Source organism: Nothobranchius furzeri, chromosome 5 (genome assembly GCF_043380555.1).
Source record: "Nothobranchius furzeri strain GRZ-AD chromosome 5, NfurGRZ-RIMD1, whole genome shotgun sequence".
NCBI classification, from domain to species: domain Eukaryota; kingdom Metazoa; phylum Chordata; class Actinopteri; order Cyprinodontiformes; family Nothobranchiidae; genus Nothobranchius; species Nothobranchius furzeri.
In genome coordinates, this window is record NC_091745.1 from 866,820 (window position 1) to 885,189 (window position 18,370).

At 41.3% G+C, this 18,370-nt stretch overlaps 1 protein-coding gene across 5 annotated transcripts in view; it reads right to left on the reverse strand.

The window, feature by feature from the left end:
• The window catches only part of LOC107378276 (BAR/IMD domain-containing adapter protein 2), a 131,777-nt gene that overhangs the window by 85,276 nt on the left and 28,131 nt on the right, over positions 1 to 18,370 (reverse strand). For all 5 annotated transcript variants that reach the window (XM_070551323.1, XM_070551325.1, XM_070551322.1 and 2 more), the window contains exons 2-3: positions 10,277 to 10,352; positions 1,121 to 1,207 (exon numbers count right to left, since the gene is read on the reverse strand). In XM_070551323.1, coding sequence (XP_070407424.1) covers positions 1,121 to 1,207; positions 10,277 to 10,352 — 163 coding nt within the window. The remainder of the gene's footprint in view (positions 1 to 1,120; positions 1,208 to 10,276; positions 10,353 to 18,370) is intronic.

The following is an 18,370-nucleotide window of genomic DNA, read 5'->3' on the forward strand; positions in this document are numbered from 1 at the left end:
CATTGCAGGCTTAGCAACAGAGCTGCAATGAAGAAAATCTACAAAAACAGCATCGTCTCAGTAACAGCGTTTGAAACGGCATTGACATCAACTGTAGAATATTTAGACTTGGGCTTTTATTTGAGACAAAAGTGGTAAAGCACACATAGTTAATGCTTTATTTTGAAATAAAGAATGTTTGTGTTTGCTTCTCCTTAGACGTGTATGGTGGACTGCAACAATGACTGACTTCCATAGCGTCAAAAGCGTCACGTTGTTCTGATTGGTCCTAGTGCTGTCAACCTGCACCATAGATTCCACCCCACAACCAAGATCTGCCTATGGGTTGTGGCAAGCCTACATTATTACATATAAAGGATGGCTCGCCAGGCCAATAAATGTTGGAATCAATAAAAAAAAAAGTACAGAAGCTGAATAAAAAGACAAGGCTGCATAATGAATAAAACATGGTGCAAGTACTTTCATGTCAGTCCCTGTTGGCAGGAGGAGAGGAAACCTAAAGTGGATCTCAGCTCCACTGACACAAAGGCTGTGTCAAGTCAACAGTGACTTCTACACAGACTTCAAACACTTAAAAGAACAATCAGTGCAAAGGGAATCTCTATAACCCCAAGTAGATTCCCTGCAGGCCATGAACAAGTGCAAATGCACAAAAACACTGATCACCACGGAAACAACTTGCTCCAAGACAGAGAAATTACCCCTCAAAATGACCTCCATGCTTGTAACCAAATGCCAAGACACCTGACGTACACACAAATCTAATCCAGTAGAACAAATACCCCAATCAGTTTTTCAATATCTCATCTTCACCTTATGGAACAGATTAATCTATTCTGTTGTAAATAAATGATGTTCTCACTCTTTGTTACTCATATGTTTTTCTGATGGTAGTTTTCTATCAGCAGGATCCCATAAATTGAAATTTCCTTCCGTTTATAGACGGTCAAACCACAAAATCTAAATTAAAAAACAATCCCTGCATCAACCCACACATTTTGTTCTGAAAGCTGTTTAGCTTCACCTGCAACATTTGAGCACCAGGAAGCATCCCATTGATGCAAGTGAGTCTGACCCAGACAATAAACAGAGTTTATCTAAACATATTTTGGTAACTTACCTAAATCTTTGGAGCCTTGACTTTCACTGGCCAATTCACCCATTCTGACCAGAGCATCAAAGTAGCCTTTTGCAGCAAATGTCACATCTGAAAGCAAAAACAGCAAATTGGTATTTAAGTTAAAGGCTACAGTATAGTGTTTGTTGACTTCAAAGAGGAAACTGTAAGCAGTTTAGCTTTGTGTAACCAAAATTTACAGGGTTCGAGTCAGAAAAATAACATATGCAGCATTTACACACTCCCCTTTTTTCTTGCATTAATTTGGCCATTTCTTCTAAACATGTGTAGTAATCAATCACGACTTCTAGCCAGCAGAGAAACAAGTATGATAATTATCTTAATGGCATCCTGGATGCTTGATTGCATGGGGGAAATCATTTTCCAACTGATAAGTTGAACATGAATGGTTAGGCAAAGCAAATTAGTTTATTTGGCTTCAAGTAAGAATTAAACATTTGTTATTTCTACCCAAAGTGTGTGTGGGCATCAGATGTCATGTAAAACAAGTCTAAAACAAATTTCTTTGAGTTTCAAAAATTATTTTCTGCAGGTATTTTTTCCCTGTTGTTAGTCTACAAAGTTTATTAAAGTCCATGTTGTAAATTGCTGTGTACATGCACTGGACCTGTAAAGGTTTGGACACTTATTTCATTAAAAGTAGCAGATTCTGCTGAATGGCGTCTGCATCATACTGCATGAATGGCTGTCATAAAATAAAAAAACAGCAACTTAAAGGGGACACTGTCTGAAATTATAACAGTTCTATGGTTGATACACAAGATGTTTGTGAGGTTCGTTGCACAAAACCCCTCTTCCATAAGGCAATTTAAGCATTTTAATCCTCACGTTTCTGTATCTTCCAGAATTAGCTACTTGGAGCGTGCCACGACCAAAACCCATGTCTCCTTTCAGGATGCTATAAGACGAGAGCCGTGTTAGTTTTTTTTCTCTTTTGTTGTTATACGTGGACACATATACACATGTGGGCTATTGGGCTAAGTTAAAGGTTTAGTCATATTGTTTTCCAGCCTCTCTGTTCTGTCATGTTTTCGGTCTGTCATGTTCAGTGACTTGTGCTCCCACAATGGTAGTGGAAGGTGCTATAAAAATAGATTGATTAACAGATAAACTGATTGATAGGGCACATAACAAACTGTGACTTGGGCGTACCATTAAATCCCTGTATGCATGTACAGTCAGGTCCATAAATATTGGGACATCGACACTGCTAACATTTTTGGCTCTATACACCACCACAATGGATATCAAATGGAGCGAAGAAGATGTGCTTTAACTGCAGACTGTCAGCTTTTATTTGAACATGCAACAGTTTGCATATGTGCCTCCCACTTGTTAAGGGACCAAAAGTAATGGGGCGATTGGCTTCTCAGCTGTTCCATGGCCAGGTGTGTGTTATGCCCTCATTATCCCAATTATAATGAGCAGATAAAAGGTCCAGAGTTCATTTCCAGTGTGCTATTTGCATTTGGAATCTGTTGCTGTCGAATGTCGAGATGAGATCCAAGGAGCTGTCACTGTCAGTGAAGCAAGCCATCATTAGGCTGTAAAAACAAAAGAAACCTATCAGAGAGATAGCCAAAACATTAGGCATGGCCATAACAACAGTTTGGAACATTTTCATAAAGAAGGAACGCACCGGTGAGCTCTGCAACACCAAAAGACCCGGAAGACCACGGAAAACAACTGTGGTGGATGACCGAAGAATCCTTTCCCTGGTGAAGAAAACACCCTTCACAACAGTTGGCCAGATCAAGACCACTCTCCAGGACGTAGGTGCATCTGTGTCAAAGTCGACAATCAAGAGAAGACTCCACCAGTGTGAATACAGAGGGTTCACCACAAGATGTAAACCACTGGTGAGCCCCAAAAACAGGAAGGCCAGATTAGAGTTTGCCAAACAACATCTAAAAAAGCCTTCACAGTTCTGGAACAACATCCTACGGACAGATGAGACCAAGATCAACTGGTACCAGAGTGATGGGAAGAGAAGAGTATGGAGACAAAGGAACTGCTCATGATCCTAAGCATACCACCTCATCAGTGAAGCATGGTGCTGGAAGTGTCATGGTGTGGGCATGCATGGCTGCCAGTGGAACTGGTTCTCTTGTATCTATTGATGATGTGACTGCTGACAAAAGCAGCATGATGAATTCTGAAGTGTTTCGGGCAACATTATCTGCTCATATTCAGCCAAATGCCTCAGAACTCATTGGATGGCGCTTCACAGTGCAGATGGACAATGACCCAAAGCATACTGCAAAAGCAACCAAAGAGTTTTTGAAGGGAAAGAAGTGGACTGTTTTGCAATGGCCAAGTCAATCACCTGACCTGAATCCCACTGAGCATGCATTTCTCTTGCTGAAGACAAAACTGAAGGGAAAATGTCCCAGGAACAAGCAGGAACTGAAGACTGTTGCAGTAGAGGCCTGGCAGAGCATCACCATGGATGAAACCCAACGTCTGGTGATGTCTGTGTGTTCCAGACTTCAGGCTGTAATTGACTGCAAAGGATTTGCAACCAAGTATTGAAATGTATAAGTTTGGTTTATGGTTCTTATTCTTTCCCATTACTCTTGGTCCCTTAACAAGTGGGAGGCACATATGCAAACTGCTGTAATTCCTACACCGTTCACCTGATTTGGGTGTACATACCCTCAAATAAAAGCTGACAGTCTGCAGTTAAAGCACATCTTGTTTGTTTTATTTGATATCCATTGTGGTGGTGTATGGAGCAAAAAATGTTTGCATTGTGTCGATGTCCCAATATTCATGAAGTCCACAGAATGTAGTTAAAAGTCTTCAGCATGTCCAAAATGCTGCAGCTAGAGTTCTGATGAGAATTAAAAAGGGAGATCATATCTCTCCTGTCTTAGCTTCCCTACATTGGCTACCTGTTAAACTCAGAATAGATTTTAAGATCCTCCTTCTCACATATAAAGCTCTTAATAATCAAGCTCCATCATACGTTAGTGACCTGATTGTTCCATACGTTCGTAACAAAGCACTTCGCTCTCATACTGCAGGTTTATTGGTTATTGGTTCCGAGAATATCCAAAAATAGGACGGGAGGCAGATCTTTTAGCTATCAGGCTCCTCTCCTGTGGAACCAGCTCCCAGCTTTTGTCCATGAGCAAGACACCTTGTCTACTTTTAAGAATAGGCTTAAAACATTTTTATTTGATAGGGCCTATGGTTAAAATCTGATGTTAGCCCAGATCTGGACAAGTGGGGGAGTAGAGGGAGATGGAGTGTACAGTCGGTAAAGACGGCTCTCCCTTGCCCTGCCTCCAACATGCCTCCATCTAAAAGACTAGGTTATCTAGAGTTATCTTTGTAGTTATGCTGCTATAGGCTTAGACTGCTGGAGGACACACTGACCACTTTCCACACTCGACTACCTTCTTCTACAACTTGCTCATTAATTGCATTATTTCCGACAGGGTGCTCGCTGCAGAACTACAAAGGAGGAGCTGCACCAGAATCAGCCCCGCCCATTCACGCAAACTCAGCCTAGCCCACTAACTGCTTCAGTTTTGTTTTTTAACTTTATCTCAAACTAACCTGACCCGCATGAATTATGGCTGAAACTAGTTTAGAAGTGTTAATGCTATGTTCTATGCTCCAATTAAAGAAGATAAATATAACTTGCTACATGACAAAGCCTGAATATATCCCGAAACAAAAAGGTTTCTTTTAGCAAATGTCTGCCCACAGCCGCTCCAACAAAAGTGGCCTACAATAGCATTTAAGGCTTATCATTGTGCGGGCTCTGGTAGTCCAGTGGCATGATTGTCTGATTTAAGTGTTGCTTTACCCTCTGCTGATGCTGGTTCGACTCTTGGTGGGGTCGGCAGCAATTTATTTAGCCAGCTGTAATATTTAATTTGTTTATATTTTAGTTGTAATGTTTATTTTCTGCTAAATATTTATGTCTCTAAAATTTCTTTGAATTTGGTCGTTCCTAAAGAGCATTTTAGTTGAAACTCTGCTCACAAATGGACTCACACTGGCTAAATGCACAAAAAAAAAAAAAAAAAAAAACACGAGTCATTATATTTTAAACGGTATACCAATAAATGGTTGTAAAATAGCACTGGCAAGTGTAGCTAGAAAGGAAGAAAAAAGTTAATGCCTCTACTGGTAGGCGAACCTGCACAAAACTGCATGCCAATCTGACTGCATAACCACTTCACCACTACATCTGATGGCAGTCAAGTGGCGTCACATGTAATTGTGCCATCCAGTGTGTCTTTGTAGATGGGATGTATGGTTTTTCTGGCGGTGTCTCAGTAGAAGTCATTTCAGAAATAATTTGTTAGAAAATTCACAGAATATCCAGATTTGAGAACCAAGACCAGACCCGCTTTAGGGGGAGGAGACCAAATTGAAGCGGAGATGGGAGGAAAATGCATGAATGAGGCCAAAAACGGCTTGGGCGTATTTCTTATGAGGAAATGACGATATAACATGGTAACAAGTTTCAAAATTAAAATTTTTAGTTATACCGAACCTTTACAAAAAATGTTCAATTAACTCCATCCTCAATCTTGCATTTTAGATGATATTAGCTATAACACCCTCTTTGGACTGACGCAGATGAAATGGGCGGGGCTGACTCTGGTGCAGCTCCACCTTCTGGTGCAGCTCCGCCTTTGTGGTTCTGCAGCGAGCACCACGTGTGTGTGTGTGTGTGTGTGTGTGTGTGTGCGTGTGTGTGTGTGTGTGTGTGTGTGTGTGTGTGTGTGTGTGTGTGTGTGTGTGTGTGTGTGTGTGTGTGTGTTTGCTCTGTCTTCTTGATCCCCAGTGAGTCATGGAGGATGGCTGCTTATACTGAGCCATGATCCTCTGGAGGTTTCTCCCTGGTAAAAGGGAGTTTTCCTCTCCACTGTCGCTGCATGCTTGCTTAGTATGAGGATTGCTGTAAAGACTCTGACACTAGTCAGTGACTTGATGCGACCTGCTGGCTTATATAGGAAACTTTTTACTGGTTGGCTTACTGAACTGACCTGTATTGGAATGTTTACTGTGTGAAGTGCCTTGAGACGACTTTTGTCGTGATTTGGCGCTTTATAAATAAACTAGCGCTGGGACTTGATTAAAAAATTTTATCTAATTAATTAGAGACTTTGAAATTAATTAATCTAAATTAATCACATTTTAATCATTCAGGAAAATGTGCTCTCAAAGCAAAACTTTGAAATTATGAGACAGATGATCAAACATTAGACATGGTTATTACTGTAAACTAAAGCTTTTAATAAAAAATGCATTTTAATTATTCAAATGTCACTGTGTGATATGAAACAAGACCCAAATCAACTAAATGTATAATTACAAATAGAAAACACCTGCAAAGGGCTCCTGAGCATTTAAATAGTCTCTCTGTCTAGTTGAATTACTGAAATAAATTTGACTTTGCACCAGATTCTAATTTTTCCAGTTTTACTTGTTTGTATAATTGGGAATTTTTATAAGCATTTCTACTCTTAATGTAGTAAAAACACATAAATAATAATCCTTCAAAATGACAGTAGAACAGGCACAAATATGATCTAGGACTTAAATGTACTAACTTTCAACACCAGAGCAGGCGTGTCATATTCTGAGAATGATCAGGAACACTAGCTGGTTCCAGTTGGATGACTGGAGGATGATGGGAAGATAAAAGATCATGGCGAGGAAATAATGATCTGACGAACAGGTGAGCAGACCTTCCTTACATGGGAAGTCCTGATGTCACGTTAAGAAGGGGATGCAGCAGACCCGCAGATTCACACCTGCAGCAGCGAATCTGGTGTGATATCCAGCCTGATCACAACTTCCTCGTTCCTCACTGCCCCTGATGCACTTAAGCATCCGCCCCTTAGCTGATGACAGCTTCAACACACCTCGCTGCTTAATGATAGTAATGCATGTGATGTTTAGACAGTGACTCGTCTCAGAAACGTATAACTCCCCGACACAATTGTTTAGAAAATCATCAGAAAAGTTTTAGAGTGTTTCTGCTTTAACTTAAACTTCTGTTTTCAATGTTAAGACACGTTGTCTGTGATTGTTTACAGAGTAGTGAGAACACGGAGCGTTCTCCCAGCGGCAGCCAGGTGCCTCTCGTTTGTCTGACTACTTTCATAAACTACTGTTAGGACACAGAATTATTCTGTCTGGTGCTTTCAGCGCTGCACAGATGTTACGTAAATGTTAAAAATATAGCTTACCGCTACTTTTGTAAAGTTCCCGTTGCCACCGGGCAGCCGCAGCAGTATCGATCTCAGAAAAATGTCCGTGACACGGACTTCGTTGTTGTCTGGAAGTTTTTTTTTACAAGTTAAGAAAAGAGGCGGGCGTGTTTCCTGAATCCTGCATCAGTCCAAGCAAGGCAACTTCTTTCTGTTTTTATTCCGTTTTAGTAGCCATTAACACTGTGCATTGTTGTGTGCGTCAGTGATATTCCGTCTACGAGGAAGTCGTGCAATGACAAAGGTTCCGCCTTGCTCCAAATGCAAGCTGCAATTAAATTTGTGATTTTTTTAACGCGTTATTTTTTTCTAATTAATCATAATTAACGCGTTAAAGTCCCGGCCCTAAAATAAAGTTGAATTGAACTGAATGACTCGTGCATCACTAACATGTAAAGATAAAAATATTTAAGCATTTCAGCTAAATAAAAAACAACTGTACATGGGCCTGGAACACAAAAAAACCCTTAATATTCAAATAATTTTTTCATCTGCTTCAAACACTAAAAGAAACTGATTTCCAAATAGAATTCAAGTTTTAGGTAAAAAAGGACTTTTTTTTATTTATTTATTTTTTGTAATTCTGGAGCTAAATTTGATCTACAATTTATAGGTCACAAGACTTCGAGAATCAAATATTAGCTCTTCAAAAACACAACTGTTCTGTTAAGGAAGGGAGCTGCTGTTAACGTGTGTTTACTTTCCTCCTCTCTTTATTCAGCGCTGTGTGAATGCACTTGGGAAACACCCCGACTTGGAAAGACTGATGATTGAAGGATGAATTAAGGTTTCATCGCTTTCTTTCAACATGAGGGTGGGAGGCGTGGGTCTTTTGCGATGTGGCTCATGCTGCACTGCGGGGGGGTGAAAAAGGATTTTCCCTACTTGTAGAGATAAAGACCTCCAGTGGAGCTCAAACTGCTTGTAAAGCAAACACTTAACGATCACTAGTAGACTCGTGCATGTGAAGGTTCAAAGACACACATAGCTGTGCAGAAACAAACACAAAAAGGGTCATTGAAGTAAGTTCTAATAAACAGCCATCTCTTCTTTTTATTATCCAACTAAATCAAGAGCAATGACAGCTGCACAGATCAATTGAGGTAATTTCAGATTATTTCAAACAGTGGTAAAGAGTGGAAGCAGTGGAGCGAGAAGACACTGCTGCTGCAAATGACTGATCAGACTCGTTCTATGCTAAGAGGGCACACAGAGAGAAGGCTCTCGATTCCTTGAGAGAGACACTGACTGCTGGAAGCAGCAGAAACGGTAGATACTACTTGCAGAAAGCGGAAAGCTGTGTTTTCTGTGTGGGGCCCCCAAAGGAGTTGTCAGTGCTACAAGGTCTCCCTCTCCCCCCAGCCATGCAACCGCCGCAACAATGACATACTGTCTTTTTGATGCACGTGGTCTACCGTAGCTGCAATGCCTACTCTGAACTGCGTGTAGTCCAACGTTTTTACACACTTGGGCTTTAAATGTTGCAATGGTCAGTTTGAGCTTCCAGGGATTTCTGCCCGATTGTTAGTCACCCACCAAGCAGCCCACCTCTGATGAATAATGCCCACTGCTTGAAAGTGAACTCAACAGCTATCCAGGTGACAGATTGGACCTGTGCCTGGAGACAGTTGCCAGGTGTAAGATACATTTACAACAATAGACCGGCAGGAGTAAGCTAATTCTAACAGACAGATGCAGACACTCATGCAACAGAAGTCTTCCAATGTGAGAGACAGTTGCTAATGTTAGTCCCAGTTACAGCTGAATATGCTGCAACGACTGCACACATTTGCTTCAACCATGAGGAACACCAGAGGATTGAGAGCAGACTTCAGAACCTTTTAGCTGAGCTCATTACACCAGATAGACTGAGAGCTTGCCTCAGAATCGAAAATGTGTACGGAGGCATGCCAGTTCCTGGGAGTTTGCGCATGCGTGGCAGATAGTTGTGCCGAAGGGAAGGTGGGAAGCTGATTTCTAAGCAACAGACACTTCCTTCTTTATGATGCTGCTGATGTAGCAACGTCTTAAGCAAGGGCTCAGTATAAAAGCCAGGTTTAAGTGGATGCTACAAATGAAAAATGTGTTAAGGGGTTCAGAGAGACAGATGGAGGGGATTACAAGACTTTAATGCAAGCTGGTCAATTAGCAAAGGGGGGAGGGGGCTTATTTCAAATAGATCACTCAGGGAAAGAGGCAACCACTTAATCAGGTCAAGACAACATTTTTCTCCCTTTTATATTTATCAGCCAGTTTGTAATGCAGTGATAGACTGTTGTGATGCAAAATCTAAAAGACTACCATACCCAGGTATAGAAGAAAGCTCTTTTTTTGCCAAATCTGGTGTTCAATTTCAGACATTGCACCATATGGATACAAGTGTGCTCTCCCAGATTGGCCAAGTCCCTAGGGGGGTAAGCTACTCCTGCAGAGGACCTTCAATGGCTCAGTGAACCTCTACCAGTCTATTCCCTAGGTAGACAAAATCCAGGATTATTGACCGTGTGTATATATTTTGGATTGAAAGATGAAAAGGAGAGGGGGTTGGAGAGAGGGAGAATGTGTGAAGGTAGTTTGTAGAAATAGTTAATTTCAAGAGGAAATGAAAGAGCTCCGGATGTGAAATCCACTTCTGAAAGTATTTTGTCAGAGAGCTCTCTTCACTCCTGCATCAGATTAGATGTTTCTAGGTTTTTGTTGAAAATATTTCATTACAGCAAACAGGACATAACAGAAAATGTACATTACTTGATAAGACAAGACTGCTTGGCATGAGAGTTAATTTCATCTTCTGACTAAAAAGAAAGAAAGTGAGAGAACAAGAGTGGCGGCCTGGCGGAATGCCTAAACCTGGAGTGAACCAGAGTGGAAAGAAAAGAGAGAAAGAAAAATAGCTTACTTGCAAGGGCTTTCTCGTAGCTCTTCCCCATGGCAACAAAGTTCCGTAAGCAGGGGTTGAACTGCTCCATGATGGTCTGAAAGAGGAAAGCATAGTGGACGAAGGACTCCGTTATCACAGCGGGGTCAAGAGCATAGAGAAGTTTCAACGAGCTGTCATCAATTCTCTTTTTTCTTTCTAGCATACAAAAACCTTGTTGAAATGCGTCACATTTGTTTTATACAGCAAACATACATCCATACACTGATCTTTAAAAGGCATGGGACTGAAATTTTATGGCACTCGGGTATTTTTGTTTTACATGCTCTTGCCTTACAACAAAAAATAAAAACAAAATTATGAATACAAAAAAATTTAGTTGGGCACTGTAACATGCTGTCTTTGAACTCAATAGGTCCATGTCCATGTATGTAGTCAGCATGCATTGTATGATTTTAAGATTTGGAAGTGATCCTAGACTAGTATGCTGCTGTAATAAATCATCTATTCTGGTTCATCTGGATGCTGAGAATACACAATGTCTGTGCTTCTCTTTTACCTCTCCTTTTCTTTGTTTCTGCACTACCTCCAGGACTTCTTCCAATTAGCTGGTTCCCAGTCAAGAATAGCTCAGGGACAGAAAGACAACCACAACAGTGCACAGTGGCTCCAACACAAACCATCGATAAAGCGGGAGAAATTTTTATAAATCTACTTTTTGCCTGAATCCACACTACGGCAAAATCACCTGCATGGTTCTACAAGTGACAATTTGAAACACCCTCATTCCACAGTCAGACTTCAGCATTTTTTTGCAGTGTTTTGTTTTAATGAGAGCCAAAAGTTCAATTCATCTGTGTGTATTATTGCCGTACTGTCGAGAGCTGCAGTTCAAGTAGCTTGAGAGCAGAATAAGCCACCGACAAAACAAATGAATTTTCATCAGTTTTCATTAACAGTAGCCTGTTAAACATAATGTCTGACACTGTCCGGCGGGACACATGCCTGAATACAAACTTTAAAAACCAAAAGCAATATTCTTCTGAAACAAATCACAAAACGAGGGGCACAGTAAAAAAGGACTAATTATTTATCACAAAATGCATTTAAGGATGATATATTGTAGTGCAAGTTATAGCAGTGAAGTGGAGTACCAGCAGGTATGGACGCAATACCTACATTCAGACGTAGCGCTAGACATTTTTTTTGCCATTCTGACCAACAGAGTAATATCGGTCACGACAGTTTTCCCTGCCCTTTTCATTTCTCAAATAAAAAGTATTTATAAATAAAAATTTCACAATTACATTTTCATTAATACTTTGTCTATTCTCACAACGTTACATTTAGACAAGTTCACCTGCCGTGACCTGAACGCACTCTGTCCTTCTGCTCCACAAACACCGGAACAGGACACCTACTTGTGCAAAATCAAATGTCTCTATAGGGCAGGGGTATTCAAAGCCAGGCTTGGGAGTGTTGGTATCTAGAATGGTTTAGTGGTTTCTCTGCTTCAACACACTTGATTCAGTGGTTGAACCACCTGTGCAGCAGCTCATCAGGAAGCAGAAGCCCGTTACTCACCTACTGATTGAAATCAGGTGTGTTTAAACAGAGTTGATACTAAAATGTGCTGGATAGCGGTTCTCCAGGCCTAGAATGGAATACCCCTGCTATAGGGGGTTTCCTGAAGAGGCTATAATCATGAGGTTCTGGACTTTTGCTTCAGACAGGTGCATGGCTCTTTTAATATTCTAGAGCAGGGTTCAGGGGCCACAAAGAGGAGGCCGCGCCCATTGAGGACCACTGTTCTAGAGGCTGAGTCCGCACTGTGCAGCCACACTGAGACTACAATTCAGCCAAAGTTTTCAATTGGGGAACATTTCTCCAAATGAAAAATTTCTCAGACAGACAAAATTTCCAGACCTGGAAGGCACGTCTGTCAGAGCTGCTGGTCTGTTACCCAAAGAGGCGCTGCATGCTGCTCTCCACAGCTCATGCGTGCGCAGTCAACTAATGAGTCTGCGCTTATTGTGAGCTGCACTGAGAATGGTATCCAAGTCTGAGATAATGCTCACTTCTGCTGGGAATCTTTTTCATGAACCTTAAAACCATCGCAATGTTCTCTATGCGTAACGTTTAAAATGTCTGTGCAACTGCATGCACAGGGGTAAAATCCAGTGAGTCAAAACAGCCTTGAGATTTCTCAGTCAGGGTTTCCCTTACATAGGCGTTGCCGTGGCAGCCCGCCACGGCTGAAATCCCATCGCCACGCCTACAAGATCCCAAGTTTTTATTTTTTTTATTTTTTTTTTTTTTTTGCGCTGTTTCCCGAAGAAGCAGCGGGAACTACTATGTTGTCGCTTGTGATCACAGCCGGCAGCAGCAAGGAGGAGCAGGCAGGGCAAGGTGCAGTTACAGCATAAGTTACTGAGTTTAAAATTAGAAAGGTAGCAGTGGATATAACGCTTTTACGTTTACATGTTTCAGCAGCATTAAGATAAACGAGTGTTGACGATCTTGACAGAGTTTCCTCCAGTGCTTGTTAGGCCAGGTTTCCCTCCCCCACCAGGCTAAGCATCACTTATTCATGTAAAATTTATTTATTTATTCATGTCTGACTTTCACCGCATCTAATACTGTATTACGATGTGAGCGCAACAGCGACAACTTAAGATCGATGTGTGAGCAGCGTGAGAGGTCGAGTGTTTCATCTGAACCCTTAAAATCTCCAGCAGGCTACGCTGCACTATTGACGTGTTAGCGCGTGGTGCTAACAACTTAGCGACGTGACATGTCTCGGAGAAAGCGTAAAAACACGTTGGACGCTTCTTCTGAAGCGGGAAAATAACACCTCTTCTTAAGCAGAGCACGACGTCGCCTCGGCTCGATCACGGCCGAGCCGGACTGAGCTCGATAACATTGACCCAGCACAGCCACTGGGTCGTTGGAGTTGCCACGTGACTAGAAAAGTTTACTTTATTTAGAGACTTGTCATAATTTCTCCCCAAGCCCCCTCTAACCCTAACCCTTGACTTACCGTTTTTTAACATTGTTTAAGTTTCTTCAGTACAAAGTATAACAACAACAACCCAATGAGACAAAGCATGAACTTGTATTCTGAACATTCAAAGGTATATTGGCCAGAGGCAAAATTCCTTTGAATGGCATGTATTATGGAAGTATTAATACCTCAGCTGAAAAAGGTTTTGGGATTGTCACGGCTCAGAAACTATCTTCTGGTCTAAGCCCTGGGCAGCTGGTGACGTTTCACAAGGCACTCTGCTAAAACAGCGATAGTAAACAGCCCCTGACTCCGGTGTTTCTGCGTTAGCATTATAGCCGAGAACAATGTGTCATCATTCAGAAGTAGCTTCGGAAGCCTCTGATAGTCGGTCAGATTTGTTTTTTCTTTGCGATACGGCGACAAGAACGGATATTGGATTATCGGAGAAGTTCAACCGAATTCCGACAAAGCAAGCTGGATATCACTATTGGAGGCGCAGACATATTATGGACCGTTTGACTCAGGAGACCCGCGAACCGATTTGGACATCGAGGAGGATTCTGTTCATCTTCGGAAACAAAATCGCTAAAGTTTGTTTACTTTTGTTAAATATTTAATTTCTGTGCTCCACTGGGAGCTCTAAGCTGGCGAGTTCTCAGCTGGTCTTAGCTCCATCATGTGTCCCGATATAATTCAGTAATCTACAGATAAATTAAATAATGTGATGCCAGATTTACCGCTGCATGTATTTATTGATACAACTCTGGAAAATATTTAACCAATAGCTTACCAGAATAAATCTTCCAGATGCTGGAGTAACTAACTCCTTGGTTTGACTCGTTGTTTGCACTAATCCAGGGTGGCACGGAGGTTCTACTGGTCCACGGAGGATCTATTGTTGAATTATGGGGATCATCTTCTAGATCATGTCTGTCTGTCTGTCTGTCTGTCTGTGCGTGCGTGCGTGCGTGGCTGCGTGCGTGCGTGTGTGTGGTAGCTTTCCCAAATGTCTTGTTTTTTCTTTACCAGAGCTAACATGGTTACCAGTGTTACTGCAGTCATGCTAACGGTACTCGTCTTGGTCCAGAAGTACCCGTGCAGTTCCAGATGGGTTTATAGATAAAGGTTATTATTTTAGACCAGACCTATGTTATTTAACAATGCGTGTAGGACACAGATATGAGGCCCAGACCTTTTGCTGCAGCTAGAAACACAATTTTCCATAATAATTAAGAGCACGAATGTAAAAAAAATACAGTTATTCACAGTACTTTCAACAGCAGCTACCTTGTTTTACGTGTTGGAGTGACGAATACGAAACACAGTTCTTCACTGTCTGGAGGAGAGGATTTGGATTTTCTCTAATGATTTATGACAAAAGTCCTTAACACAATGAAAAACTGAACCCAGTTCATATTTATGTAGATGGTAAAGTGTAATTATACTCCATTTCTACAATTTTATTGCAGAGTCTGGAAAATAGCTTTCACTATTAGAGTATTAAGAAAGAAAAACCACTAGGTGAATAACATCAACATTTTTAGGCACATACAGGCTACAACTTTTGGATCAATTTTATACAAATTGTTTTAATAATTATCTTCTGTTGAACCTTCTGGGGCAAATGGAATGGGTATGGGGTTCTCCTCCCTTTCTGGTTGTCTCATGGGTCCCCAGAATATAATGGGTCTAAAATAGTTCATTTCTAACCTGCTTTGCCTCTCGACCTGAATCACACATATGCAATTTAAATGAAAACTAATGTGTGTTTTAACCACGCATGTCATGTACTTTTAGATTTGTCAGCTTATAAAATTCATAATTATTATGACTACAAATCAGAAGTCAACATGTTGCATATATGACATAACCAGCATCTCCTCTCCCCCAGTGTGCTACTTACTACATGGCCAGGTTTATGGTGGTTCTTTCCTCCTGAAGGAAGGACTCAAAGTTCACTGAACTTACAGCCACTTGTCCTCTATTCTTCTCCATGCCTGGTTCAATGACATCAATTTGGTGATGTGCATCTGTAGTCCTGAACATGTTTTCACACAGAACCTATGACTTTTGCCCCATTTCAAAAATAAGCACTTTAAAATTCATGGACAACATTTGTGAAATCCATGACTCATATTAAACAAGGTTAGAAAATAGTGTTTTTAACTCCATTGACTTGCATTCCTTTTTTCATTCTTCTGGGGAAGCATGTTCAGGAAGTAGACGGGCTTACTTAGGCTGCCTATTGGTTGCTGTCAAATGACCTGTTATGATTGGTCAAAGCAGCTCACGGCTGTCTTAAGAGTTTGCCCTAGTGTAAGTGGGTGGGCTCAGACTTGATAAACCAACCCACAGGTATAGATGAGCAGTGCTTATGATTCTATGTATGTTAATTATTCATTTGTTTAGTTTTTGATCTCTGTGAAGCACTTTGTGATTCTCCGTCTGTGATGAGTGCTATGTAAAAATGTTACTTAAGTGATTGGCCATCACAAAACCATATGATTGTGAAGTTGACACTGGTTAGCTTAAACAATGTACCTATGCATCACATCGTATTAACCACGTGTTGCAAATTCAAACGAACTTGCTCAAGTACTTTTCAAAGAAACGAAAGGCAACAGAGGAAGAGAGCTCAGGTCAGGTAAAAGAACCAATGCCACATAGTGCAGGATATGTTGTGAAATACCATTCCCATATTCAAAATGTTTAATAAATCTACACTGACATCAATGTGAGACAACTGTAATTCAAACATCTCCAAACAAGTTGGAGGTGTGGAGTGAGAGTGCACGAAGACAGTCAAATGTGTGTGTCATGCTCATTGCATTATTTTGCAGTCCTGATAAAATATACATCCACTTCAGATAGGGCTCACTGAATCATGAATTTATTAAGCTTGTAAAACAACAGTTTCTTGAGAGAGCAAGATCCACCAAGAAAGGTTTTAGATTGGTCAGTCGATGTAACACGGCCATGCTGTATGCACATGCTGTATGCACATGCACAGGTCCATTTCCTAATATCCGGAAGAGCAGTCTGGAGCTTAGTGTTTTGCTAACCAGCAGAGATTGAAAACAAAGTTCTACAGAAAGCTGCTAGGGGTTACCAGAAAGGTTGCTGGATGTTTGCCATGCACTTTTGGGGAAAAAAGGCCATGAAGGGGTCTAAAAAGTGATTAGAAATGGTGACAAATGTGATACTTTGGCATCAATGTGTGGGTGGTGCACTCGATTTGCGACTTAGAGCAGCATGAGTGTAAATCACGTGGGAGGAGCAAATAATTGGCTCATTTTGTTTTTACAAATGTTCAAAACCCAGGTCATAATTACACTCCACCTTCCTCTACTCCCCCACTTCTCCAAATCTGGGCTAACATCAGATTTTTACCATTGCCCTATCAAATAAAAATGTTTTCAGCCTAGCCTTAACCCTCCCACTGTCCTAATGGGTGACCCCGCGAGGAAAGTTGACCATTGAGCAGGGTTGATGGTTTATCCCTTGGGTCCACGTGGCAGGGGTGAGGTGGTGCTCACTCCTCACCCCTGCCACAGCACCACCTCACCCCTGCCACATGGACCTCAAGGGATAAACCATCAATCCTGCTCAATGGTTAACTTTCCTCGCTGGGTCACCCATAAAGACAGTGGCAGGGTTAAAAGTAGACAAGGTGTCTGCCTCACGGACTAAAGCTGGGAGCTGGTTCCACAAGAGAGGAGCCTGAAAGCTAAAAGATCTGCCTCCCATCCTATTTTTAGATATTCTGGGAACCACCAGTAAACCTGCAGTCCGAGAGCAAAGTGCTCGGTTAGGAACGTATGGAACAATCAGGTCACTGATGTAGCTCGATTATTGAGCTTTTTATGTGAGAAGGAGGATCTTAAAATCTATTCCGAATTTAACAGGCAGCCATTGTAGGGAAACCAAGATGGGAGAGATATGATCTCTCTTTTAAATAATGATCTGAAACCTTTAAAGTGACAATGTGTACTTTTTACCAATAATCTCTGGAAATGTCCACTGAAATGTTGTTGTAAATGAAGATACCCAGTTGTTGAAAAGTATTTGTTTTATAACATGTAACCATAAAAATCTGGTGTAAAACACATGGGAGCGGATCTAAGTCTCTGGGAGACACCGTATTGGATGCAATGTTTCTTCTACAGAAGCCTGTGAGGACAGAATGCATTTACTGATTTGCAACAAATGGTTACAAAACTTTCGCCATTAATAAATATTGTTCTTCTACACATTTACCTCTTCACTCCGTGCAAGTGAAGAAAGGGAATCTGGTGTTCTTGTTATTTGATTGGAGGTTGCAATCTCAAGGATTTGTGACCCTAATGGCCATCTGTTGGTATGGTCTTACTTGAACACAAACATTCTGCTTGCTTGAAATGATTTAGGCATCTACTGCCCCCTATCACCAGGGAAAATACACACTATCACTTTAATATCAACTCACATTTAAGCAGCTCTTCTTATTTAGCAGCTTGTTCTTTATGTATAATAAAGGTAGAAAGAAAATTGAGGAGAATCACATCTCAGTATGAACAGCACTCACCCACACACACACACACACACACACACACACACACACACACACACACACACACACACACACACACACACACACACACACACACACACACACACACACACACAATAAAGAGTAATGGTGTTTTACAGTGGTGGGAGGATTAATTAAAAAAGCAAATCCCATAGCAGCATCATTACAGCACACCCCCCCACTGAATAGGTCAAAGGTAGATGACACAATGTGACCACAAAAGTCGTGGGGATCAAGCTTTTACTGCTGTTGCCCCAAAATTGAGGAATGGCCTTCTACTGGAAATTAGACTCACAACTTAATGTGGGGCTTTTAAGGCAAAACTGAAAATGCACTAGAGACTCACAGCGCCTCGTTAGGCCTCTGGTCTGATAGCTTTAATTGATTGTGTCTGTTAAATGATGTGCCTGGTTTTTAAAGTCCCATCAGTTGTCACACACACTGATGTGTGTGCGACATTTGTTCTCCACATTTGACCCATCCCCTGGGGGAGCGGTGAGCTGCAGACACAGCCACGCTCGGGAACTATTTGGTGGTT